Genomic DNA, 27681 nt, shown 5'->3' on the forward strand with positions numbered 1-27681 from the left:
AATAGGTGGCATTTTTCCAAAACATGCAATTCAATGACACACCTTTGCTTCATATGCACTTTCATGTAAGATGCCATTTTGTCAGACTGCCAGTCTGCTGCCATCTATTGCATGACAACAAAATGTAATGGAATGCTGGTGGGAAGGTTCAGCCTTTACTGTCATACTGCCAACATCTGGTTCTGGTGTGTGTGGGCCAGCATAATAAAATAGGAGGCATTACTTTTGGAACGACACTCGTATCTGGTATTGAGCTCTGAATTCCCTTCACTGTTAGTCTTAAGAGATCTTATATCCTTCATAATGTTCACAATTTCAATCTGAAGTTCAAAATGTTGCGCATCTAATTGGTCACGAATCAATACTCTTTCATTAGTATTATTTTTGGATATATTTTTTTTTAATTTAATCAGAGGTTCAGACTACATGTTTATGGTAATGAACAATCACATCTCCTACTTTTTCCTCTTTTCAGGCATATGTGTTTGCCATTTTTAAATTTTCAGCTCTAGATGGAGTACAACTTCCTTTCACATCTGCAATACTATTTTGTATTTAAGTTCCTCTGGCATGATAACAGCAGAAAAATATTGAGAATGTAAGGTGCCTCAGAACCAATTACTGTAAGAATTATTTTCTAGCTTATTTTCTCACTGATGGCAGCCCAACTAAGAAAAGCCCAGTTTAAATGTGCAATTATTCCTTGTGGTTTCAAAAAGCCTCAGCTATGTCGGAACTTTTGATGATTCCCCTCTTTCAGTCAGGTTACTTTCTTTGTTCTTCTCACTTTTGATATGTGGAGCCACTTGGAACTATAATTCATCGCTCTCCCTCATCCTGGCTTTGTAACATGAGCTCCTGCACAGCACAGTCGCACTCTGAACTCACTCTGAACCCCCTCCAGAAGATACGGTTCTTCAGGAAGGGAAATCCCTTCCTCTTAACATAAACAGTGGTATATACAGCAATATGAAAGATAGAAGTTATCAGAAATAAAAAAAATCTTGTTTTTATACAGACATTCCTGTAATTGCCATAATTTTTCCCACCTTTTCTAAAAAATGATCACTCTGAAACAGCAGAATTGACCTTACTTAGCCCATAATATTTTCCTTAGACTGCATGTCTTCGTAAAATGTAATATAGTTTTTGAGCCAGCCCCATGATCTTACTATAGGATCGTTTCCTAAGGGTTAGGAAAGTAATATAATTAATGTGGATAAAGGGAGTAACACTGCATTGTGTGTAACAATTGTGTGTAATGTTGTGGATAACACTCATCAAAGTGAGAGTAGTTCTTAGAAGTAATTGACATTTTACTGACAGAAGTTGTGTGGGCACAAATTCTTGCTTATATAGAGTCAGGGAGAAAGCCAGGTTCATAAACATCTGAAATGCTCTGTAAGAAAGGCAGTTAAATGAACAGTTACATTTTAGCACCTGTCATATAGTCATTAGTTGTAACATGCTCATTTCACTTTACATGTTGTGTAAATGCTTGGTTTGATGTATTTTTTTTTCCTGATTATGTATGTGTAGAGTGAAGCCATTCACCACACCAAACCAGAATGTTGTATACCCTTTTATTTCAAATGTTCATCTGCACTGAGTGGTGTTATCTTGAACTTGTTAATGAGAGTTCTAGCTGTCTTGTCAGGATAGTAACAGAATAGTGTTAATAAATGTACAGATATACATGCTTAATTAGAAATTCTGCAACAAGGTAATTAAAAATGTGCTAGTTTGCTATTTATATAATTAATTTCAAATTAGTCAAATTGTGCTTTATGGTTTGACAATATAGTCTATATGAAGATGGCCTTATGTGCTCTTGGAAGTAGTATTTAAGTGGTATTTAAAAGCTGTGGAAAATATCTTGCAGTAAAGGGAAAAATGGTATGTTAAATGTGAGCAGAAAGTTAATTTTGAGACTCATAAAAATGAGATTAAAAATTAAAAACTAGTGGCAACATTTAACACATAGGAGCACAGAAGCAAATTCTGATGTAGAATACACTTGCCAGAGAATGCAATGGGAACTTCTGCTTTTGTCGTAGTAATTTGTAAGATGGAGAAAATGAAAATGCACAATGTTGTAGTGTGTTGGCTGAGGGAAACCTTCTTCTCACTGAATATTGTGGAGGTTTTTGTTCATTTGTGTTCAGGAAAAAAAGTTTAGTAACATGTAAACCTGTCATTTCTGTGGAAGAACTGAAAGAATCCACAAATTTTAATAAAATTACTTTTAGTTCAGTTTTAAGACTTCATTGAGAAAAACATCAACTTTTTCTAATGTCCCAGTACATCTCCAGACCAAGCAGTTAACAGTGCCTTGGTGTGTGCTTTGTCTTTTCAGTGGGTAAGCAAACACTCCGTTCTCTAAAACTGGCAGCACAGCCCATTACATGTGTTCTAAATTCATATGTAAGGCAATTGTGTGAGTAATAAAGCTGATTATATTTTACCCAAATTTAAACATCTCAGAGAATTTAACTAGCAAAATCATCCTTGAGTTCAGGCGGATTAGTGTACATAATGAAAGCATATTCAATTTTATTTTATTTTACTATTCTTCTTATTATTATTTGCAATTTGTCTTTCACATACAGCTTTGTAGTTATTTTTTCTGAAATGAGATTTTGAATGTAGGAATGAACAAAGTTCTACTGCCATGAAGAAAAAATCAAGGCAGAGACCTGGCAGGAAACTATGACTCATTCAGTGTTTATAAAGCACAACACACTCGTTATGTCTCACATTCACTGTTTAGGTCCTTTCTGTTCTACGTGGCTTGCAAACATCTGACCTTTGATAAAAAAGAGGGGCACTGAATACTTTTGAGCACTGCTTTTATTTTAAAACACTGTTGACTAGGTGATATTCTGACTAATCCCCTGTAGATTCACTGACTGTCAAAACTTATCCAAGGGATTATCAGGTCCTGAGCACAGATGCACGAGTGAGCCCTTCTTTGGGATCTTTAGCAGTGTTTTCAGGGGGAAAGACACTATTCGTGTGTTTGTGGAATTACGCTCAGGATTCTTTTTCATTTTTGTACACAGTCTTTTTAAGTCAAATGAGCCAATGCATTTGAAATATTTTTCAAAAATGTCCCTCATATCTGCACTACACTTATCAGGAGAGCTGCTTGTACGTAGTTCAGCCATAGTAAGAATCCACTTTACTGAGATGTGAGAGAGAAATACTGAAGTTTGAATTTCAACTTTGCTTGTTATTTTCCTCTGGAAAATGCTAATGCCAAAAACAAACTGAGAAATTTCCCAGTAGTATTTTGTCACTAGTACAGGGATTCTTGGCACATCCACATGGATGTCACCACAGTAAATAGAGACTTGGGATGTAGTCTGTGGGGAGAAGATGGTGATCTAATATAAGGAGGAAAACAATACAAGTGATTTACATGTAAAATATAGGATATAACCGTGTAGTCTTCTTACCTTTGAAAGCCAACACTGTGTATTGCAAAGGCCATAATAGATATGAGATAGAAAGAAAAAAAAATCAGATCATTACTGTGAGCATTATGTTTGATGAGTATCTTTATAATAGAAAGATAAGAATGATCAAAATGTTATCATGTTAGAATAATAGATTTCTGAGTCATGCACAAGACTTTTTTGTCTACGACCATGTTACTTATCTGTGGGTAGAATTGAACTCAGAATTTTTTTATCACTATTTGTAAGACTTTAAATGATGAATGTCAGATTTGAAGACATCTACAAGGAAACCGTTATTTAAAAGCAATTTTTTCAATCAGAAGGCAAAGCTCTGGAATTATTAGAGATGCTACTTCAAAGAACCAGTTTTGAAAGAAGATATATTATCCCCAGTAGTGTTTCTGCTGTTGCAACTCCTTTTGTATCTAGTCTATGGATAATGGCAATGTGACCGAAGAACAAATAGCTGGTAGAAAAGGCACTGCAACGGCTCCCAGATACTGCTAATCCTTGTGGGAAGTGCATGTGTTTTTCATGTCTCAAACTGGATGCTAGAAATTTCATAATGAAAAACCAGGAGACATCAACAACTGCACATAGACCAGAGTATTTTAGCCAATAAAAATGAATGAAATTCCGGAAAGCTAAGTAATAGATGGACTTGGAGACAAAGGCAGTGCAAAATACTTTCAAAACCTAAAGTGAAATAAAATCTTATTAATATATCCAAAGTGGAATTGTCTGAAGAAAAATCTTTTAAAATATTATTTATTTTTCATATACTATTAATCAGAACAGGCCTACAATTTTTACAGTTGTCTTGCAGTGTTTTCTCAATTATGTATGACTGGTAGTTGCTTAATGTTTGCTTGAAGTTCATACTCTGCCACCACAAAGAAGTGTAAAACTGGATTTGAACATGAGTTAAGACAAAAATGGAAAAGTAGCTATGGGAGATTCTTGCCTCTTTATTCTAAACTCTAAGGTCAGATCTTCTACTATATATAGACAAAATCAACACATTTAATTCATAACTTTCATAAGTTCTTAAGAACTTTCTTCACCAAAAGATTTCAAGGAGTAAACATCTGTTGCCTATCATGTCTCTTCTGATTCTTTTTAGCACAGGCTCTGGCCTATTAAATGCCATATATTTCCTGTGGGGAACTGAAGTTTAGCAGATCATTTCTTTTGGTTGCAATCTTGCTGTTGTTCAGCAGTCATTCTTAATGTATGATACAGTTACTCATGTTTTCCTCTTTGGACTATTTTGGAAATTGTTCTGACCTATTTTTGCTGTCTGTATGGATTGTACTGAATTTATACTGACTCCTTGAAATCAGTATTAAAAAAAACCAAACAACTCTATATTTGTTATCCATCTGTATGCTTTATAGCCCTTTTACCTCCTGAAAGAATTACATTATGTTAATCGGAAGTTACTCTGTTGTCCAGTATGTGATTGCCATTATAGGGATACATTTAGGAAATACGTGGCACATCAATTACAGTGTTTTCCAGTAGAAACTCCAATTCCTTCCATTGTGGCCAATAATAATACTGCACTGGCTCAAAACCAAGGAATGCCATGTTTTGAATAGTGTATTTCAGTGCTAATTTAGCATCATATATCCCAAAGGAAATTTTTTTTTTTATTTCCCCTCCTTTCCTCTCTTCTCTTTACCTCTGTTCACTAAAGATGCTGGGTATAAAATCATAGTGTTAACAGATAGGATAGAACAAAATATAACTGCGATACTGCTCATAGTCTTCAGAAGAGTTATACTGATCTGAAGAATCAGTGTCCTTATGAGACATTGCTATTTATATTTTTTGTATTCATTTCCTGGTATTGATAAATTCCAATATCTATTTGCAGATGGATAAATGTCTATATGTCATGGATGTATTTACTCGTACATCTATTTGTCTATAGTCAAGTATTTCAGAGTATGTCCCTCGGTCTGTATTCTGGCTTCTGTTCTATACTTTGCAGAGCTGCAGTCTGTACTTCAGCAACTACTTCAACTAGTCTCCTTGTTCCAACACCTATTCTGTTGCCTTTTGGTCAGAAAAAACAGATAGATGCTTCTTCATTCATGGTCATGTAGGGGGATTCTAGACACCATCCTTCATTGTTGTGCAGGATAATTTGTCATCTTCATTTCTTTGAAGATTATCTGGTTAATACTCCTGCCTCAGTAAAATGATTATACAAGTTCAAAATATTATAATTTTCAGTGAACCTGTCCTCTAGACTAAACTAGCTGTTTAAGAGTCTGGTCCATGAAGACAAGGAACGAAAAATAGCATCAATGGGTGGACACCCTCTAGTGTTTAAGACATGCTGGATGAGTCACCGTATGGAGTTGCTCCTATAGGAGCAGGGAAATTCTTCTGTAGTATTACAGGTTATGACTGACTGCGTCCAAAATAATCTGAAAAAGGAAGTGATTGGTCAGATACTCTGGGGAAGCACCAAGCTGGGACTCAGAGTCTTGTAGATGACATATCTCCCCCGAAATGCCAGATAGTTTTTATGAAGAACACTTGTAGAGGCATTAAAGAATGAGGTGCTATAGGTTTTTCTGTGCAACAGTGCCCCTGATTTTTTCAGGTATTAAGATGTAGAAAAAAATAAAAGTGAAAAACTGGGAAGCTTCTTAAACCAAGTTACTGTGCTGTATTCTGAGTAGGAAAGTCTTAGTAGGGAAATTAATCTCCTGTTTGACAGCATTGACGTAAGTCTGCTTGGTTGTGTGTGCATGTAAACAGGGAAAGCAAGAGAGAATAACACAATTTTATAAATATTCTTACTTATAAGGGGTAAAAAGGGAAGGCAGATCTTAAAGACCTGCACAACTGTTGTATAGAACTTTACCACATGCACTACAGTACATCCAGTAACGATTGCCAACTTTTCTATCTGCACTCTAATGAGTCACAGTTATCTCCAGTTCTTTTTAGTTTTTCAAGCATGGAGAAGTCATTAGGTTAACTTCAGTGGATTTTGCTGACGTCAGCGCAAAGAAATAAATTGACACACTGTCCTACACACTTATGAACATAATAAGATTAATGCAAACCTCATAGAGCTGTTAAGTGAAAAAAAACATTCAGGCTGATCTGTGACAGTGTGACCTGTACTGAGTAATATGGGTAGCTATATGCAGAATGTGAGTAACTATTATTTAGCTACAGAACCGTTATATGACTCCAATTTGAGTAGGTAGTATTTTAAATGAAGAATAACAAGCTTGTATTAAACTTCAGCCTTTGTGTGGCAGGCAATCACAGCATCTCCTATAGCATTTAACTTGTGTCTGGGGACAGTACAAGACATCACATAGCTGGGCAATTTTACTGGCTCAGGAATGCCTGCCTGTGAAATGGAAGCAGGTAAAAGGGATGCTAAGAGGCACAGGCCCTGCATTATCACAAACAGCCTATAACAGCTATTCTGCCTTTTCGAATGCCTTGAGAGACCTTGCATTGGCCTTGCAAGTGTGACAGTAGTGGCATACTTGGATTTCAAAAATTTCACTTCAGCCTCTACTGTTTCTTATGCATGGTGTTTAGATGCTCGGCCTGTGTGCAGTCTTTAAGGAATGGATTTAATCCAGTAATAATATAAGTACCTAAATGCTAATCTTGTTAGGAGATACATAGATACACTAATTTCTTACTGTAAGGTTTCCTGTTCATGCTGTACTTTGTGATTTATTTACTTTACAAATATCTTAAACAACAAACTGCTAAGAGATACTGTACTGAAAAATAAAAAAAGCAATCTGGGCATATGCCCTGTTTTAGGTTTTTGTATTTAAAATCTCTTCATTTCAAAAACATGAACACATGTATATAGACGTGTGTTTTTTTTCTTTTTCTTTTCCCTATTCTAACCAGTCCAGAAAATAAACAGACCCATGAAACTTAGCTCTCCATTTGCTGTCTTATTAAACAACAGGGGAGGGTATCTGATCCCTTGCTTTGTTATGGAAGCAGAACAGAGATTATAGCATATAATGAATTAAAGCTTTAAATGTCAAACCTCTTAGTTACTGTCTTAATTGCCAACAGATTTGAAATTACACTAGGAAAAATAATTACATTTCTAGACTTCTGGCAATGAGCTACAGATCAATGAGAAAAATGTAGCATTAAAACAAGCAGAGTAAAATAGTTTGGTACACGTGGTGTCTTTTGGCTTGAGAAATAACATTAGATATCAAATAACTATTGCAACAAATCTCTGTGTTGATAAAACCCCATTTTTATGAGTGATAAGGTATTATATGCTTTTGGTCGTAAAAGTCTGCAATCACATGAACGTATGCTCGAGAGGTGAAATAAAAATAGCTTGCATTGCTTAGTAAAATCATCAGTTGTGACGGACAAACAATAGCAACAATAATTGGAAAATAAATCGGAAAACCAACAATTCTGGAATTTTCTGATTGATTTTCATATAGTATTGCTAAATTAAATAAGAGACCTGTAGGATATGACGTGAACAGATTTTTATCATGCTCATTGCCATTGAAAGGATTAGTATGAAGCATGAAGTACAATGAATATTACCTGCAGAAGATTTTTTAAAATTGCTATAGTACTTTCAAGCACAATATTTCTTCATTCTAATACGGATGCCTTTGCTTGGTGTATCTGGTCCAGATATATCCTACAATAGAATAATATCACTATAGGATGCTCCAATACCATAATCTGCAAAAGTTATATGCTAGTGAATTTTATGCATATGGTTTTTTTACACTGACAAAGTGCAAGAGTAATTTTAGTGGGACTCAGGGTTCAGTCTAGTTAATCTATCATATCTTTCTTAAAATCCTTTCTTTTGAAGAATTTGTGTGCATACCCAGTCAACAAGTTGAACTGATTTCTGAATATTTTAATGAAAAAAACAACAGATTCTTATGTTGAGCAAAAACTCCGAGTGGACAAAAAAAAAAAAGGACTGAAGAAAAACAATATAATTAAATCAAAGTTTTGTTGCAATTTTATATTCATATTTTTCTTATATTTGTTAACAGCTCTTGAATTCCTTGTAGCTGAAGTACTTGTACTGCTGGAATTTCAGCACCCCTGAATAGTACTTTTTTCAGTGCCATGTTTGAATGAAGTCCCACAGACAACAACGTTCACTGGACTAGGCCCAGAAAAAAATTACTTTTAAGATGTGTTTGGGGTTTCAGGACTGGCAAAACTACAAGATGAAAGATTGTGTTCAACGGAAAAACATATTTGGGATTGCTCTCACTGAGGACTTGAAGATTTTTTTCCCTGAAAGCCTCAGAAGATATCAAGATCATTATTCTGAATCCCTCTGAACAGAAGTACAGCAGCCCTACACACATAATATGAAACAGAATGAAAAGGGAGATTTCTTTGTGATTTGCAGCTTTCTCTACAGTCAGAGAGTGAATACTTCAAAAAGCAGCAAATTATTTGAAAAACTGAAATCCAGAACCGGAAGAATGCACGAAGAATAATGTGAATCTTGGCAGGCAAGAATAAGTAAGACCATGACTATATGAAATGCTCATAAATATGACAACACTCTGAACACTGTGTATTGTTGAAAAAAGATCCTCCGATCTTTTAAGATCCTGGCAAAAGCTAACCTGTAATCTGATGAAGATAGCTGATGTCCTAAAGAAGGTGTAGCTCTCTCCTCAAAGTAGCAGAAACTAACAATGGGGCAGGATAAAACTGAATCAGCAGCAAATAACTGACTGATGATGACCATGTGATCATTTTTCCTTTAGATAATTGCACTGTGACTGTGTCATGGCAATTATTTCATATAGTGTGGGGATGGTGAACCAAACTTTGCACTGCCACACTGATCTCTAAGCTGTGTGTTTTAGATCTAGGAAGAGATTATATCTGTCTCAGTAAAATCTGCCAAACTTCTATATTTTCATATATGAGAACACATATTATTATGATATTGGTTATGTCTCCATTGTTATGTATCATTATTTCATGAAAATTTGTGAAATTCATAATAATTTTACTATAATGTATCTGTGAATTAGTCATGTAGTTATATACAGCCTAAGACATGTCTCAATGTTACCTATCTTGCTTTTTTTTTTACTTAGTGCGTTTCTCAAGCTTCATTTGATAATGCCAGTGCTGTACACCTAGCCCTGTAAATTTACAGTTCTTCTGCTCTCCCTCTTACAAAGATGCCTGGCCTTGCTGATCCACTTGTCACACCTCAGAAACGTCACCTCACACATGCTAAGTGCGTTTTGAGAACCGAGTAGGCGGGAGCTGTGCTGCAGGGAAGGTCTGTGTGGCAGGGCCCTTCCTCTTCTGCAGGAGGGCTCTGCAGCGCTGTGCAGCCCGGCTGTGCAGCTGCATGCAGACGAGGGCTCGATGCTTGTTTTCTGCTTCTCTGGCCAGGCTTCATGCTTCCTGCTGGGCCCTGCGCCAGCAATGCTTTGTTACAGAGCCCTGCAGGCCCCCGGGAAATGGTGGCTCAGCTGAGCCACTCATGACCTGTCCATCAAGAGCTACGGTCCTGCTCCTGCCTTACTGTTTTTGTTACTACCTCTGTTTGCTGCAGTTGAATTCTTCCTGATTTATGTCAGCATGATGTCAGAGAAAGCTCTTGACTTTGGATCTCTGTTGAAATCTTATCTTGCAAACAGTAACAGTTTGCTACTGTCCCTATCTGAGCTTGGTCGGCTTTGTTTTCCTCATTCACATAGCGTCAGTTTGTTTTACGTAGTTATGGTTCTACCAGCTGCAAACACCATATTCAGCTTCAGCCAACTCTAGGTTATTAGGTTATGAATGCTAAAAATTATGAGCAGTGCTTTAATTTACATAGTTATATCCACACATCATCCAGAGTGAATAAAAGCCAGATTGTAAAATAATTACAATCTCTTGAAGTGGAGCCAGCCTCACAGACCAGATCCATCCATCTTCATTAATTTGTATACAGTTCTTTTACCAGAACAAACTTTCTGAAGGTACTCGCATGGGAATGCTGAAACAGCTGCACAACTTTTATTTTGAAGAAAAAAAGTTGAGCCTCGGAACAGTATGTTTTAAAGAGCGAGGGAGAGAGTGACTCTGCATTTAAGACTTTGACCAGCATGTGTAAGAAGTGCTCGCATGGCTGGAATAATCTAACACATTTTTACCTAGGTAGCACTTGGCAAAGCTCCCCTTTTTTTCCTGCACAGTTGAAAGGAATCCAGTACAACTCCGTGCTTTGATCAACTTGCCTCCAGTTCTGCTCAGCCTGCAGGGTTTGCTGGTGCACAGCCGTGCCTGTCTTATGTGGCCTCTATGGCCCTTTTCTGCTCAACTGTCAGAAAGAGGGAGGGAGGCTTCCCCCAGCACCAAAATATCATTCTGTGTGCTCTCTGCAGCACAGTAGCAAAGAACAAGTTTCTTGATTACTCCCTGGTCTTTTTGGAGTTATTTGCTGGAAGAAGTCTTTTTTCCTTCTTTAAATGGATGATTGTGTTACAATCAAGAAAAAGCATCTCCAAAGACCAATCTTTCGGTAAGTGATGCTATTGTTTCTTTCAACTGAAGACATTAAGAACTTTATATCCTATTTGTTAGCTTAAAGTTCTTATGCAAACACACAAAAAGAAGAGGAAGAATTGAATGTTGCGTATTCTGCTAATGTACTAGGTGATTTTTGTGCTCAGAATGTAGTTTTTCTGCTTGTACTGAGACTTTCTTTTTCTCCTTTTTGTCATCTGCGTTTTCTGAAGTTTTGTGTGGAATTGCCTTTATTATGAAAGAGGAGCAGCTTAAGCCCCTGAAAACTTTTTGTGTGTGTGCGTGTTTTGTTTTGTTTTCCTACAGCTCTGTAGTCCCTCAGAGTATTCTGGAATTATAAAACTGTTTATATGTGGAACATGGGTCTTGGTTGCTTTACTTGATTATGTCTGAATGGCAGAGATTTCGTACATGAAATGATGCACCTTTCAGAGTAAAGTGGCTGGCTGGCTGGAACATGCAATTGAGTGATTAAAGTACAACTAATCCACAAGACTCTTCTGATAGGAAAGGTTCAAGTCTAAAGAGCAACAAGTTGAAAGTTTTGTGAGGTGGTTCTTCACTGCTTCTTACATATGTTATTTTGATCTGTGAATACGCTTCTGATTATTTTGTTTTATAACTTCAGTAATAAACTTATTTTTACAGATCAGGATTAGATCTGATTTGTTTGTATTTTACCACAAAAAACCTCTTTTCTTTCCTTTGGCCTGTCTTAGCTTCAGACTTAGTGAGCTTGCATGAGAAGTAGCATTTCTCAAACTACTGCAAATAAGGATTCAGCGGCTGTAGGATTAAGTAAACCTGCAAGAGTTCGCATTTCTGTTTATACCTCGTGACATCTTCAAGAAAACTCCAAATCTTATTGGGTGACATCATTAGAACATTGAAACTACAGTGTTGATATGACGAATAAATACAAGATTATAGATAGCCACTACTGATGTCATATATTATGGGATTACATGGTAAACTCAGACAGGTGGCCATGCCAGGATTATGCACTGCTGCTGCTACCCGGGGAGAAGTCTTTTGGTGCTATATAGTTATGGTACAGAAAGAGAATTTGGACATTAAAAGGTTACGATAGGAATTAAGTGACCTAAGTGCTAATCTTAGATTTGAATCTTCTGCTTGGATTTGCTATGCAATTTGTATTATAAATTAAATGAAATGTATTTCACTTTGCTTTAATTAAGTGGAGTTACAAAGTTATTTTGTAGAAGGGTATTGTCTCATGATTAAAGAAGTGTTTGGTATTTTCCTGAAATTATATTCTATAAGCTGATAGTTTAGTTCACTGTTTTTCTATTTAAATATCAGTAGTCATTTTTGAGGATCTACAGTAACTACACTACACTACTAACTGGTTACTACACTAAGTAAAGTGTAAAAAATATATATATATATTTTAGAAGCACAGTCGACACAATCTTTTGGGACCATTAGAACTGCAGTGGAGAAGTGCCTAATTCTTGAAGCATTCAGAAATCTGCTGTAGAAATCTGCTGTAGCTCATGTAGCACTGAATACTCTGTGAGAGTTTTCTTAACGAGTGTCTCCTTAAGTTGTCTTGTGGGAGTAAGCTTAGCTCAATGAAATACAAGAAGTTTCATCATTTCTTACCCAAATCCATCCCTGCAAACCAGTTCTAAATACAGAACGGCAACTAACTACTGTTGGCATGCTTAATCCAGAGCAAGAAAACCCCTAATATGGAAAGCCCCCTCAGAGCCCATGGCTCTGCAGTGACTCTTCTGGCGAAAGATCTCTGTTATAGTACAGTAAATACTTAAGAAATGTTTCCAAGGTTGAGACCGGCATAATATTTTAGGCAGCTCAAACAGAAAGACAATCTCTGTATGCCATAAAGATGGTATCATGTACAGTAAATACAGATTCCACCATAGTACAGTAAACAGCTGATTTTTTTTAAAGTGTGTTCCTTATGACTTTGGAAAGTATTCTCCACTGAAAAAGTGCTCTTACAGAGGATTTAATTTCAGTCCTTTTAATCCTGTAATTTTTTTCCCATATAAACCAGATGGTTTTATTGGGCACAAACCTTATACTGAGGTAACTGAATCTGCAGCTTAGATGTATATTTCTCACAAACAGCGAAGAAAATATTAAATTATCCATGTATGTGTGTCTGTCTGTGTAATCTATATATACGGCCATCAGTAATTTTAGATACAATCTAAAAAATCAAGTCTTTCTTGGGAGCTTTGTCAGAACTTATTACATTTATATATGAATATCTTCATTAGCATGCTAAATTTACAGTGGGTTGTATATTTTTGCTAGAGTTGCCTGAAAAATCAGATTGAATTCTATTGTAAAATATTCTTTCAATGTCACCTCTATATGAGAGCAATATTATATTTTCAAATGTGACATCAATACAAAAAAGGATATTTATCACTAATTTTCAGTTTTTTTTTTTGGTGAATCCCAAATTCTTGAAGAGTTAATAATATAAAAATATTGTGAAAAAATAGTGTAACTTCTGGTATTTCCACCCTACTTGAGGTCAGAAATATGCAAAAAAATCATTCAGAAATTTAACTGTAAGAAAGCTGAAGTTATGAATCATATTGAACTGATTACTAAAGCACATCAATTTGGATAAAATTTTGTAATTGCATCAGATACCAACTACCAAAAGCTTAGAGATTCCTGCATTTATTAATATTAAAAATACAGCCTGTTATATGTAAAGATATATTTCTACAGAACTTATAGATCGGACATTCACTACTATTTAATGCTAACAAATTACTGAGGGCATTCCATATTTTTATTAAGAACAGCATCTTGAGCATGTTTGCTAAAACTGGTCAAATTAATTCAAACAATAAACAAATCAGCTTTCTGAAATAACACAGTGGAAGCTTCACTGCTCTGCCATTTAAAATTGGACTGAATAAAACCACATAAAATATGTTTTAGGGAACAAATCCTTTCGTGCCAACTACATAGATTAGATGACATAATAAACGTTTTAGTTCTCAAATTTCTGTGATTTCTATTAACATAAGAATCTCTACAACCATTAGTCAATGCTTACATGAAGCTAATGCTTTTCTGCACTCCAGATTGTGGCCAGTCTGCGTGCTATGCATTGTTTTACAACTGTAGCAAGACTACAATAATGAATTTGTCCTTGCTTTGATTTAAGGCTCTTAAAAGTTTTGAAATATTAGTGTATTAGCTTCAAAATACCTCTCTTTTCTGTTTGCACACTTTCTGTGTTCTCATGTAGTTCTGGATCAACTGTTTTCCTTCATAGTGGTAGGGATAGAAAAATAGGGGTCATGGTTCTTTCTCCTGCTTTTTAGGAGAGAACAAGAGTGGAAAAGCACTTGTTTTCCAGCTCTTCAACAAACTCTGCTGTCATCTTTTCTGCAGTGTCTGCATCTGAGAAAAGCTCTTTGTACCATTGCTTTTGTTCCATTATCTTTGTTTTTCATATATACAAATATATTAATTGCTATTAACTAGACTGGATCTCTCTGTAATTTTAACTTCTCCAGTCCACTGGCAGTTAGATTCCAGCGTGATTCTTACCCATTATGGGGCAAATAGGTAAGGCCAAGTGAAAACTTCATAGTATATTGCATATGTTCACAAAGACCCAGCTTCTGTACAATGTTTATTCTGCCATTACTTGTGGAATAAGTAATTCTTATAATTTCATTTACATGCAATATAATGAAATACAGAAACAACGTGTTCTACAGCTTCTAGATATTATAAATTCTTGGTAGATACTTCTTCTATGGAAAAAAATATACTGACAAATATTTTCTAGCAAAAAAATCCCCACCAGTGTAACGCCCTTTCTTTTTAATCTTTTCTTTCTTTTTTTTTCTTTTCTTGGAAGCTGAAAATATTTAGGAGTTTTACCAAGTACAAACAAGCACACTCTCATCTTCTTTGTGTGTTCTAGTTTATTCTTTTCATCCCATGGCTTCAATACAGTATGTAATGAAGGATATATTTGTGTCTTGCATGAGTATAAATGGTGTTAACAGTTTTTTGATTAATATCTATAGAATAGGTACAAAATCAGAACATCATATGAAAAGGATAGATCTCTATAAAAAGAAAACAGTTGCTGTATGATGGGCAGCTTAGAAAGCAGTAGATTTTAAATCTGTACAGAGGCTAGGAAGCTTTTTAAAAAAATACTGCTTTCTCACTTTGTTTCTAGTGATCTTCAATGGGTCCAAATGACTATTATCCTTACTACTTGTATGTAGGGAATAAGCAGATGTATGGGAAAATTTACCAAGTTTGTGTTGAGTTGTGCTCTACAATTACTATGAATGTACATTACATATCATAATTGCTAGTGATCACTTAATTGTAAATTAATGTAGCATATTAATTTAATCAGTGATAATTTATTCCTATGGTAGGAGGAAAGGTGGGCAGGAAAAGAGAAGCTGCCATCATTCTTTACTTCTTGCTTTAAGGAAAGGCTGGAATATAAAAGCATAGTTCCACAAGAAAGCTCTGACATCCAAGTTTGTTTCTTAGTTTTTCCTTACTCTGATGGCAAAATTTGTGCAACTTCTAGAAGGTTTGGTACAGTGCACAACCATGGCCCTCTTGTTGCTGATGTTGCTAAAAGTATTTTCTGCCTACATGCTTGCTAGTGCCTCTTTCTGTATGCCTCTAATGGCTTCACTGATGGGTAGATACCCAAACAGATTATACTGTTCTGTGTTATACTGTCAACAGTTGTTTTCAAATGGTGGTACCTTAAAAGACTTAACTTTGAAACTGACATAAGAAAGAAATTGATTTAAAAAGTAATCACAGAAAAACTGGGCTTTGAGAGAAGGATGGAGAGGACAGAAACACCTGCTCTTAGCATGATAAGAAGCAGTGAAAAAAAATATTTGATTGAAGCAGTAAATGAAGACAGTTTTGAGGAGTGTCCAGGATATTATGAAGGGTGTAAAAAGTCCTTAGATATTGAGGATGATGAATTATATTGTTTCTGAGAGGCTGGCATTTCCACAAGATGGTGGACAGGAAGATAAAATGTAAAGCAGTACATCAGGAAATTTGAATGGTAGGTGTCATTGAAGAATTAAGAAAGCAGGAGAGAGAATACTAGATTAGGCAGGGGGAAAGCTTGGAGAATCCAATTTACAAGCAGATGATACACATTTATTCACTAAGTACACTGAATGGAGGAATCAAGTGCAAAAAATCAAAAGAAATGGAACAAATGTCTGACATTTGGTTTTGTAGCTTAGTGTTGCTCATATACATTTGAACAGCAGTCCAAATGTTTGTATTCAACCTCTTAATCATGCTAGAAGAAGGTAAATAAATACATTTTAGAAATTTCAGCAAAGACAAGTGATTTAAATGAAATTGGTAACGTGCAATAGCAAAACATACTATATGGTATAGACAGCTTGGCTGTCACCAAATTGAGATAGAAAGTAAGAACAACTTTATCACCATCCTAGTAATGAAAGCATAACTATTGTTGAAGTGATGAAAAGAATCTTGGCTGTTTTAAGAAATGGAGTTGTGAGCGCATTATTTATTCTGGTACTTTTGACAGCAGAACCAAAAAAAGGAAGCTTTTGATGGATTAGAACAATTACATTTTTTGTATTTTAGTATACTAAACTTTCTAACTTGACAGTTAATTAATGAGAACACATTTATTTAAGGAAACAACATTCTATTGTTAATTAATTATTTTTAATACACTACACTGTTATTGTGTATCCAGTTTTGTTCTGTCCTGGGTTTCTCACTTTAAGGAACATACCATATGAAAAACAGATTTGCCTACATATTTCAAGCTTTTTATTAGAGCTTTCCCTTTACTTTATTCCTACTTAATCAAGAACTGATTTAACAGTAGGTTTGATTGTAGACTTCTAAAGAGGAAAAGTTAAGTGAGAACTGATGTACATTCATTGAGTAACATCTTCATCTCTAAGCATTTCTTTTGGTTGGAATTAAAGTGTCATTATCTAGTGCATGGTTTGGGAGAACATTCATGGAAAAGTCAGACTGTGCCTCCACTGAGATCAAAGGGAGTCAATTTTTCAGATAGTAGTGGAACAGAAGCTACAGATCATACATTGTTAGTTCATTTTCAGAGGAGTTTAGGAGGGAGGAGAGGAACTTGTGTTATCCCGAAGAAATTGAAGTGACGTGCAGTGACTGCATGGATGTCACCTGGCTTTGTGTCAGTAATCTTTCAAGCAAATAAAGCAATTAAGGATATGCAATAGAAAGTTCTAAGGAAGACAGTAATTTTTTTTTTCTTCATATCTTAAAGAATAGAGAGTACAAAAGGCAGTAAAGAGTCTGAGTTCTGTTGAGATATAAAGCAGAATAGTAGAATTCTGTTTTTGTTTCTCTAGTGGGTACATTTTTCCCTGTTTTTGTCTGAATAATCAGAAGTGAAAACATAATTCTTTCTAAGGTGGAATCGATATGTTCCGGAGGCAGATCTAAAGAATTAAGGTATAGATGTAAGTATTTGGTGTCCTAACATTGTGAAAATGTATTGGAAATACATTTCATTAGAGCTAGTAGCTCTGCTATGCTGTGTTCTTAACATGTTTGTGACAAGGCCTATGACTGAGGAAGAAACTGTAAATAGCAGTGATAAGACAGGTAAGCACTGACCACAGATTAGCAGAGATTTACATTTTCAAATCAGTAGGAAGTTACAGCACAAGGTAAGAATCGCTTCTTCACAGAACTTGCCACCTCTGCTATGGTGGTAGTCCATTACTTCTACTCCTCCTTTGCACAATCCTTTTCTGGAAAGTCACAGACTGAAAACTGCATGATATAGTGTAAGAATGCTCATTTCTGCTTTCCTGTGACACTGGTCGCTACACTTGCCACAGACTAAATGGTAGCTGTCTTGTCTCAATCTAGCATGCTTCATATCCGTGTAAGAAAGTACATGAATGAAAACCAGAGGTCGTTTAGTGTAGCAACTTTACCAAGCAAATGTCATGAGTCAGCAGAGGCAGCGTGGTCTCTCCCACATTTTTTAATAAAAGGCGGGTTGCACCTGTGGCAAGTCAGAGTTTTGTTTCTGTTGCTGACAAATGGCTGCATCAGAGCAGTTTGGCAGTTGGCTGGGCTCAGGGACCAGGATGGAGGTGGGCTTCGCCTTTTCTGGGATGGAAACTTGGTGTAGGGAGAGAGGCAGCCAGCTCCTGCTAGAAGCTGCAGCAAAGAAGGGAAGTTCTTTATACAAGTTTCTTTATACAAGTTTTAAACAGCTGGATTTTTCAAATCAGACTCCACAGCTTCCAGTGTAATCCTGGCTAAATCATAGGAATCTTGTCTCAGTTTTAAAGATATGGATTTCCAAGCTTCTGTATGCACTTTATTCACTGCAGAGCTAACCTACATACGATGAGGCTGGTCACAGTTTTTAGATGTTCATTAGCATTTGTTATTCTGCATGTAAATTCTTAAATTAAATAGCAGAATGAGAACTGTCTGTGTCTGGAAGATGCCACTTTATTTTTTCGCTTGTTGTAGACTTACTATTTCCATGTACTCTGTGCTTAGAATACATTGACATGACCTTAAGGCTCTATCAGATAATGTCATTGAAAGTTGATTTCCAAAGCAGTACAGAATGGTAAAGAGCAAGCCAGTACTCTGGTTATCACTGAACATTATGGGAATCTTGATTTCTGAAATATTTAATTCTCTATTAAATCAGCTCACAATTACAAGCATCCATTTTAGTTCTTCAATACTCCTTTTATGTACATAAGAAGGCAGATAATAGAAAAAATGACGCAAGCTGCCTACCCACCTAAGTATGATTACTATGTTGATTTACTTTTTAAATGCACGTGAAGATGAAAAGATAATTTGTTAAGGCATTTAGAAGAGTTTATATTTTAAGTATTTTAAACTGTTTTGAAAATGACAACAGTGCCTACGAGGCAATAATGACAAAGTCAAATTAGCAAAGCCGAAAGGAAGACTGGGAAATGGTTTGCATAAAGCTTTGGAGCTGTTATCCCAAAATGTTAGTGGAATTCTGCTCTGAAGTACAATTTTAAAATTGTTTTACAAATATGAGTTTTGGTGACCATGATAGACAGTTGCATAGACTGCACTGTCATACAAAGGTGGTTTTCTGAGTTAAGCTGATAGTGTACAATATGGACTTACTGCTGTGTTCTTTGTTAAGAGAAGGCCATTGCAACATTGCATTTGAAATGATACTGTTTGCTCTGATGTTCTTTCTGGCAACTGGACTTTACTCAGAGCTTGAAAGCCTGAAATTCAGCTGGAGGGAGTGGAGAAAGGCTTCATACATGATACGGAACCATCTAAAGATGCTAATTTGGCTGATACAAGCAGTTTAGTGGAGTTAGCCTTAGTCAATACCTTAACTCATGTATATGAGCCTTAACTAAACCTAGGAAGAGCATAGGAAAGAGGATAAGTGCGAGAAACAGGGCTGGTGTGAACAGATAAGGCTCTGAGCCTTGTTCTCCTGCTTCCACATTCTTGGCAGTGGAGATAAGGCATGCAGTACTCTGTGCCCCTCAGACTCACCTGATGACTTCACAGTGACTTCAGTCAGCATCAAATTGGATTTGAGTGAGGCTCTTGCCACTCCAAGTTCTGTCCTCATTGTTCCAGCTTTCTGTGCTTCCTTTATGCTTCTTTTCAAACTGACCCTTTGTTGTTCCAGACACCTCCCCATAATTTCCACTCTGAGTTAACTGTGGCTGCTGGTCGTCTTCTTCCTTAACATAAACCGTTCTGTAGAAACACCCATTCAGAGAGGTTTGTGAATCCCGTCCACACACTCTGCTTGCACTCACACTCCTACTGTTATCTCATATCTTCTTTGTCAAAGATGGACCCTGCAGATACCCCCACAGATGAAGAGGAATGGTTGAGAATTTAAAAATAGGGCATCAGCACTACAATTGAACTTGAGGATGAGAGGTGTGAATATATATGGAAGCAGAGTAGGGTAAAAGTTACGAAGACTTACTGATTGGGTGAATCTGTTATTATTCAGAAGAGAAAATACATGGAATGAAGAGGAGGAAAAAAGAGAGAGAAAGTCTGTAAGTATGCAGATAATTGTAAAGCTGCATAAAGGATGGAAGAGAAGGGATTAAAAAATACAAAACAAGATCATTTACGATTCGAAGGACAGTGGCTTTAGTGGTGGAAGTACATGAAGTAGTTGAATAGAAGTATGTGGAATTGAGAATGGGAGAGTGATGAGAAATTGTGGAAAAGATGTGAAGCAAAAAAAAAAAAAAATTCTGCAAAACTGAACAAACAACAACAAAAAAAGAAGACAGAAAAATTGGATAATGAAGAAGTTAAGGCAAAATTAAAAGAAGAAGAGAATGAGTAATACAAAATATAATGAGTAGTGTGGAAGTGTAAAGATAAGCAGGTGGTGAGCTGATAGAGAAGTTAATGAGAATATGGTCATTTCAAGTTTTACATGCTTACTCATCCCTAGCATACTAAAACATAAATCGTGCTAATTACTCCATGTTATTGGTAAGTACACTACACATAGTGACACTGGTGAGAGATATTAAATGTTTAATGTCATCTTGATGGTCTGTTTGGGATATTGCTGGTGTACTGTTTTATACTACTTCCAGACAAATTTTTACAAAAGTTAATGATGAATTCAGGAGACATTAGTAAGTCATTAAGTAAGACATTAGTAAGATTAGTAATTGAGTCATTTTCCAATTGGCATGAGTGAGCTTTATTATAGTTCTCATTATTTTTGTTAAAAGTGCCTGATTCTTTAAAGTACTTAAAGGAAATAGGGATCTGAAAAATCCCGCAAGAAGCAAATCCTGTGTTTCTATTGTTATTGTTTTTAAAAATTTACAGAAATTAATGATTGGGATGATTAGGAATGTTGACACATTGCTTTCCTCCAGGCCTGCAACTAGTGTTTGAAACATTTCCTGACATAGAGAAATTATGTCTACTTCTGTCCTACCATTCTGATTGAAGACCTCTAAGCTCTTCAGTCTATATTCAGACTTTAAAGCATGCTGCTCCAGTCACATCAAGGTGGACATTACACAATTTATGGGTAAACGTTTCTAATTTTACAGGAAATTACTTTGGTCTCCTGATAGCAGCAACTGAGAAAAGTTTTATGCTGAGCTGGTTGGTCTTAAATTATTAATTACCTTACTTTAGAAAATCCATTTTTCAGCATCAGAATAATAGGTCTTGTTAACCTCTCATTTGAAAGTTAATGATGTGTTTTCTTGCAGCTTTGGATATATACAATCTGGAACATTTGTATTACGCAAACCAAATAAAATGCATTGGTGTAAAACTAATGCATAGTAGTAACCTACTCTGTTGATAATGAATGGTTACAAGGAATTGTTTAAACACTTCTGTGAACCAGAATTAATAGCTTCCTCAGTGCTGGAGAAAAGATTTCAAAGCTGTAATAACATGGTTCATAAAAATTAAAATAAATAAACACAGTACTTGAATAACTGGAGTGGAGTTTCTAAATAATTTACCTATTTCTTTTTTGTTGTTGTTTTGAACAGCAAAAATAAATAAATAAATAAAAATAAAAAATTGAGTTCCCATAAAAATGCACATAAATTTTTAAACAACATTCAGCAATATTGATCTAGCCAGAATGATTGCCCCTTCAGGGCCCCACTTAAATTGTACTGTTATGTTACTAGGACTCCCTATTTACATTCCATCTTCCCGGAATGTAAAAAAACACCTTTAATGACTATATTACGTTATTTAAAGGCAGACTGCATAAAGTTTCTCCAGAGAATCCAGAATAGCATTTCTTAGCCCATGCTGATCTCCTTCTACCAACTGCTTCCAGAATCAGATGTAGCTCTCTTGAATGTTCTTTCAATGTGTGAGATTTGTGTGAGATCAGACTAAGATTTGCAGCAGAAGTCTACCCAAAAATATTGAATAGATTGCTTCTTTCAGTCCTTCGTATATGGAAGAATATTTTGTCGTCAACTTCTTATTAGGAACTTCCATGTTTATCTCTTTGGCTTTCAGTCATCTCTTTGTTTGAGAATATCAGCCCTGTTCTTCAGTATTTTCCTTCAGGTGATATTTCCTGAATTTCTGGGTTTTGTATTTCCCATTTCAGTCTGTGTTTTGTCTATGGCTTTCTTCAGAGTATAATTCCTCCAAATGGATAGATTACTCCAGAAAAAATTTATTTACTATGAGTATGTCCCAAAATGGAAGCCACTCTCTCTTGCATCACGTAGACTTTCTTTTTTATGTTATTATCCCTTCTAAGTCATGCTATCATTCCCAAGATAGTTACTGTACCATTTTCTGCATTACTGCTGTCTCATTAGTTATATCCATCTCCTTTCTACAGCATTTTTCAATTTTCTCTTCTAAATGATATCTTGTGTGATGAGAATTTCTCCAAATGAAATTTTTATCTAACCTCCTAGGTACTTGCAATTTCAACCTTTCTGGTCACGTTCAAAAGCTCTTATCACTGAGCTTTATTCTTTGGCCAAGAGAATATGCAATAGATCTGAACTTATAATCTGTCTTATAATACCCATTTGAAATGTGCTGTTTCTTGGCAGTGAACACTTGCTAAGTATTATTCAACAAGACATATCCCATTCATATAATATTTCTTCTTTTCCTTCCTTTCTCTTTCTTTTTCCAGAAATGGGGACCGCCACTGTTTTTTAGGCAAATTTACTGGAACTTTACTATCAAAGCAAATTTTTATTATTGTGCATAAAACTGAAATAATGGCCCACCCTACTCTCTTCTTCTGTAAATATCTTTGCTTCTGGAAACTATTTGTTGCCTTCAATGCTCTTGTTTCATTATCTCTGTGTGCTTTCCACAATTTCTATTCTTCATCTGTAAATTTTCTTCCATACAGCAGTCATTTAATACAGCTACGTTTTATAAAAGTCCCTATGTTAATTTTTCATATTTTTCTCTTTTGGGCCTTCAACTTCAGCTGGAAATAAGAGTTAAAATTCTTGCTATATCACCTATTGCCTTGCTGCTCTGAGGATTGTGTCTGGCAGTCCCATCAGTGAATATGGATGATGAGCACCAGCAAGCAGAGAACTGATCACATGCCTCACATGAGCTTTTGACCTGTTTTTGAACACTATCTTTCAGTGATTCCTCTCAACAGAAGAATGAGTGTATGGGACTGCTGAATCACTGCCTGAACCTCTGATTGATCACCTGAGGTGAGCAATGAGTCAGCCACGGGAGCACGGGTGAAAGCAATTCACCTGTGCTGCAGGAAGGGGTGGAGCCTGGCTCCACCTCTCCTAGAACCATTTAAGAGCTGACTGCCAGTGGGGAAGGATCTCTTTTGGAGATCCACTCTTCTGGAGTTTTCTATGTGAGCCCAGGTATAGGGTGAATGTTCTTTTCTGCTCTAAGTATAATAATTATATAAGCCAAGCTCTCGAATATACTATATCATCTGTGTATTCATTACACAATACACAATGATTATACAATGAAGTTGAAATTCTTTTCTGACCAGTGGGAAATTACTCCTCTTAAGAGCAGATTTAGGATCTTGATGGACAGAGGACTTGCACTGAAGATAGAAATAACTGTGAGTAGGCTTTGGCCTGTCCTGTGTAACTGCACTCTTCCCTGACTTAATTTCCTCAGTCTTATATGTGACTGTGTTCATCTTGCTGATGAAGTCCTTTGTTCAAGGAAACTGCACACTCAAAACATGCCCTCCCACAGCTTTTTTGAAGTGTGGAGGGACTTCTTAGGCATACCTCCCAGAGCAAGTGGTACTTCTGCCCAGTTTTTCTTGCTAGGAACACTTGGTTATTAGGACCAGGGCAAATGTTCCAGTGTCAAGATTGTTTTGTGGTCCAAGACTTACCAGATGCTTTCCAGATGCTCTAACTTTTCCCTTCAGTAGTATCTGAAATAGCAAGGGAAAGGTTTACTTCTCTGACTGTGGACAATAGGTAAACTTAGCAGGAAAATGCAGTTCGTCTCCCAGCATCCAGACATCAAGACTATAGTAACTCCTTACTGTACCTTATATTGCAAAGTACAAACTAGTACATGCTAATTCTAGCCTACCAGGTGGAAAAGTTAGATCAGGACTGGAGTGCTGAATATAAGCAAAAAGGGAAAACCAGAACAGTAGTAAAAAAACTGGGAAGACTACATGGTTGTTTTCAGCTGTTATGTGCCATCTCCTAGAGGTAGCATCTTAGCATCAGATTCTCCTTTATTTTAGTAGAGTCTAAGAAATTAAATAATTACTAAGAGAGGGTGAAATTTGTCTGTGCTACTTGGCACTGAAAGAACTACTTACATGGGCTAAAAAGCCATGAGTTACCACCTTTTATTTAAAGATGTAATATAAATTCAAATAAATTTAGCATGGGCTAACTCACCAAATACAAATATGTATCTGTTGTGCTAGTAAATAAGCTGTGAACTAAGTCAGGGATAAAGTAAAATGAATTTACCATGCCAAAGTCTTTCCAGAGAAGTGATCAACTTCGTTTTATGAAATTAAGTAAAATCAAAAACAGTAAGCAAACAACATGGATTGCATGCATTACAAATTCCTCATGTTTAAGTGGCTCAAGGTATACAAACGACCAGTGTTTTAGAAGCGTTCACTTACAGTATCAGTTTTCTTTCTCATACAATAAACTCTCCTGATCTTGTATAATGAATATTCACAAAATAAATTGTCTGGATAAATTGTATTGCTTTCATCACTGCCCCAAATGTTGTATGGATCCTTAAGAGATTCTCTAATGTGGTACTTCTTAAGCTGCAGCACAGATGATTGAAACTTCCATGCAAAGCACCCTTCTGAGGCTGCCAAGATGTGTTTATAGAATCTTACAGACTGCTTTAGTAAAAGGGATTTATTCCATTATATCCATGTATTTTCTTGACTATCCTTTGATGGTGTTTCTTTATGAAGTAAAGATGTGATCCTGGAACTAATTGTGCCCATGGGTAGTCATTGTGAGAGGACTAATGAAGTCAATGAGACTGCACATACAAAAATACTGTACTTGACAAATAGGGTTTTACGGTATCAGCTGTAGAAGGCAAACAGTCTACCCAACACTGATTTGGATTTAACACAGTATTATTTTTAATTCAGCTCTTCTACTAATTAAAAGTAAAATATTAAGACTTCTGCTGTCTGTGAAGTAATGGTCAAAATGCATTTACATTTAAAGGATTGTATTTCAAAAATACAAGGTTAAAGTGCAAGAATCAGTTATATCAGAACCTTTTTAATATAGTGATTTCCAGCTGAACAAAGAGACAAATGACAGTTAGGAATGACTTAATGATGATACGTTCTTTTTTTTTTTTTACTTCTCTGCTTTGAATTCAGTAGCTTTTATTAATTAAATCAGATATTTTAGTAAAACGAGTAAAGTAATTGATGCTTGTTGTTAATTATCTTAATGTTTATAGCTTTCATTGTTGATATCTTATTTTCTTTTGGGTATCTGTTATTTTCTCTAATTTAAACTTCATTTGATCCAATTCTGTAAAGTAGATAGATTTAAGTACCTCTCTTTTTATTTTTGTCCCTTTCTTAGTTGTAAACTGTGTCCTAGGAACTCTAAACTCTGACACTATTTTTGTTTATATAGAAAAAAGTTTTACTGTAAGGTATTCATTCCTTTATCTTCATAGCTTTTCTCTCTAGTTTTATATCCAGTTTTCAAAATCATCCTTGTAATGTGAACATGTGATTGTACTGCAGTATTGCAGTACTGATCTCACCAGTACCAAATGCAGAGGTATATAACTTCTACATCTACTTAGGATTCCTTGTTATGCACCTCAATCTGGAATTTACTGTTTTTCAATATAATACTTGCAGTGGAAATCCTAAGTCAGGGCTTGAAATGGTGAATGAGCACCTAGTAGGAAGGCAGGATCAACCCAGGGAGCTCAGGTGTATGCAATGCACCTGTGTGACTGGATCCAGGATCCACCCCTTCCCAGACCTCATTTAAGGGTTGGCAGTAGAAGCAAGGGTATCTCACTTAATATTCCTGCATGTCTGAAGTGTTCTGAAGGTAAGCAGCTTCTTCCCTTCATTTTTGTGCCCACAGCTTTTGCATTTGAGCGAGTCCTCACTTGCTGTAGACTAGGGCCTTGCTGTTCTGCTGTTATTTCTGCACTTTCCATTGTGTTACAATTCTCAACTCATGTTTAGCTGCTTATCTCTTATGATGCATATACACATGTATCTGTATCTGTTTATTTAGGAGCTCAGCAAAAAAGGTGAGATCTATGAGGTTTTTCTTTCACAAAAAATGAGACCAATATTTAGTTCAAAATAATCTATCTGACCTAAAACACATAATTAGTGGAACAGAAGGTATTCTGAGCTTGGCTTCATAGTCTATTATTTTATATATTATCACTTTATGTTGAATATCCACTAGGATAGAAACAAATTCCAATTTCATCGCTCTCAGGCTAGTATCTCTACTTAATGACGTAACTGTTTACAAACTTATTCAGCAACTACATCAGTTCCTACATACAGCAACAGAGTACTCAGAATAGCTGGAGATATATTTTGTGATTCTCTTATGGCATGACAACTAGGGCACTTGCAAAAGATATCAAAGGCCCCTTCATAAATCATCTGGGGGTATTCTTGAACAGTTGTGAGTCATCATGATCAGGTGTGTATTAAACTACATTGCCTTCACTGCTATATCTTCCATCCATTCAGTTATAGCAATCTTTATTTGATTTTAATAAAGTCACAATTAAAATTATTAATTGAAAACAAATACATGCTCATCAATGAATAATTCCAATTCATCTTACGTAACTTGTCTAGCCTTTTAACAGCATGTGCCAGCCAATGAAGACTTGTTACACACTGTGTTATTGGACTTCCCTATTTAATTTCAGTGCCTACCTTGGCAGCCTCCAAAGGATCTGGATTTTATTGCAGTAGTGTAACATGTTCAAAAGAATTGTTCTTCTTCCTCATCAGATTTTCAGGACAACAAACTTTCTGCTCCAATCCACATGGATCCCATCTCTCTGTGGTTTGCCACACCAGACATTCTTAATTTCCTCCTTACAAGAATCTTTCTGCCTAGGACTCAGCTTCTCAAGTGATATTTCTTTTTTTGTCACCATAGGATATCTCAAAACTCCATAAGGATTCACCACAAAGATCATGAAAGATATATTTATTCCTCCTATTGCTCAGTCTGTTACTGATCTAGTTCTCTTGGAAGAGAATTTTCAGGAGGAGGAACAGCAGATGCCAGTATATTTGTCATCAGCAGCTCAGCCAGCCATCCTTTAATCATGCTCTTTTATCTGAAATGATTACAAATCCTTCCAAGATCTTATGAGAAAAGTTACTTGATGTGTATGTGGAACCAATCCGGGAAAATGTTACAGTGTTCAGTGCATTGCACACAGCTATATGGTGCAATGCTTAGATGGATGGTTTTACCCATCAGTGAAGAATTTTGGACGTGACCGGATTCTTTTGGCAGGCAACAGATTCTTTACCACCAGTCCCCAAGAGAGCAGATTGCCATTAGTTCGGGCCTTCGCATAGGCAATTCTTTACTTT

The 27681-nt window shown here is 35.9% G+C and overlaps 1 protein-coding gene across 4 annotated transcripts in view; it reads left to right on the forward strand.

The window, feature by feature from the left end:
- PDE1A (phosphodiesterase 1A) overlaps positions 1-27681 on the forward strand; it is a 164118-nt gene that overhangs the window by 43604 nt on the left and 92833 nt on the right. The window contains exon 1 of one of the 4 annotated variants that reach the window (XM_010713531.3): positions 8498-11010. The exons of the other annotated variants lie outside the window; for them this stretch is intronic. Coding sequence (XP_010711833.1) covers positions 10958-11010 — 53 coding nt within the window. The 5' untranslated portion in view covers positions 8498-10957. Of the gene's footprint in view, positions 1-8497; positions 11011-27681 lie in introns of those variants that run through there. 4 annotated transcript variants of the gene reach the window in all.

This window comes from Meleagris gallopavo, chromosome 7 (genome assembly GCF_000146605.3).
Source record: "Meleagris gallopavo isolate NT-WF06-2002-E0010 breed Aviagen turkey brand Nicholas breeding stock chromosome 7, Turkey_5.1, whole genome shotgun sequence".
In the NCBI taxonomy this organism is placed as follows: domain Eukaryota; kingdom Metazoa; phylum Chordata; class Aves; order Galliformes; family Phasianidae; genus Meleagris; species Meleagris gallopavo.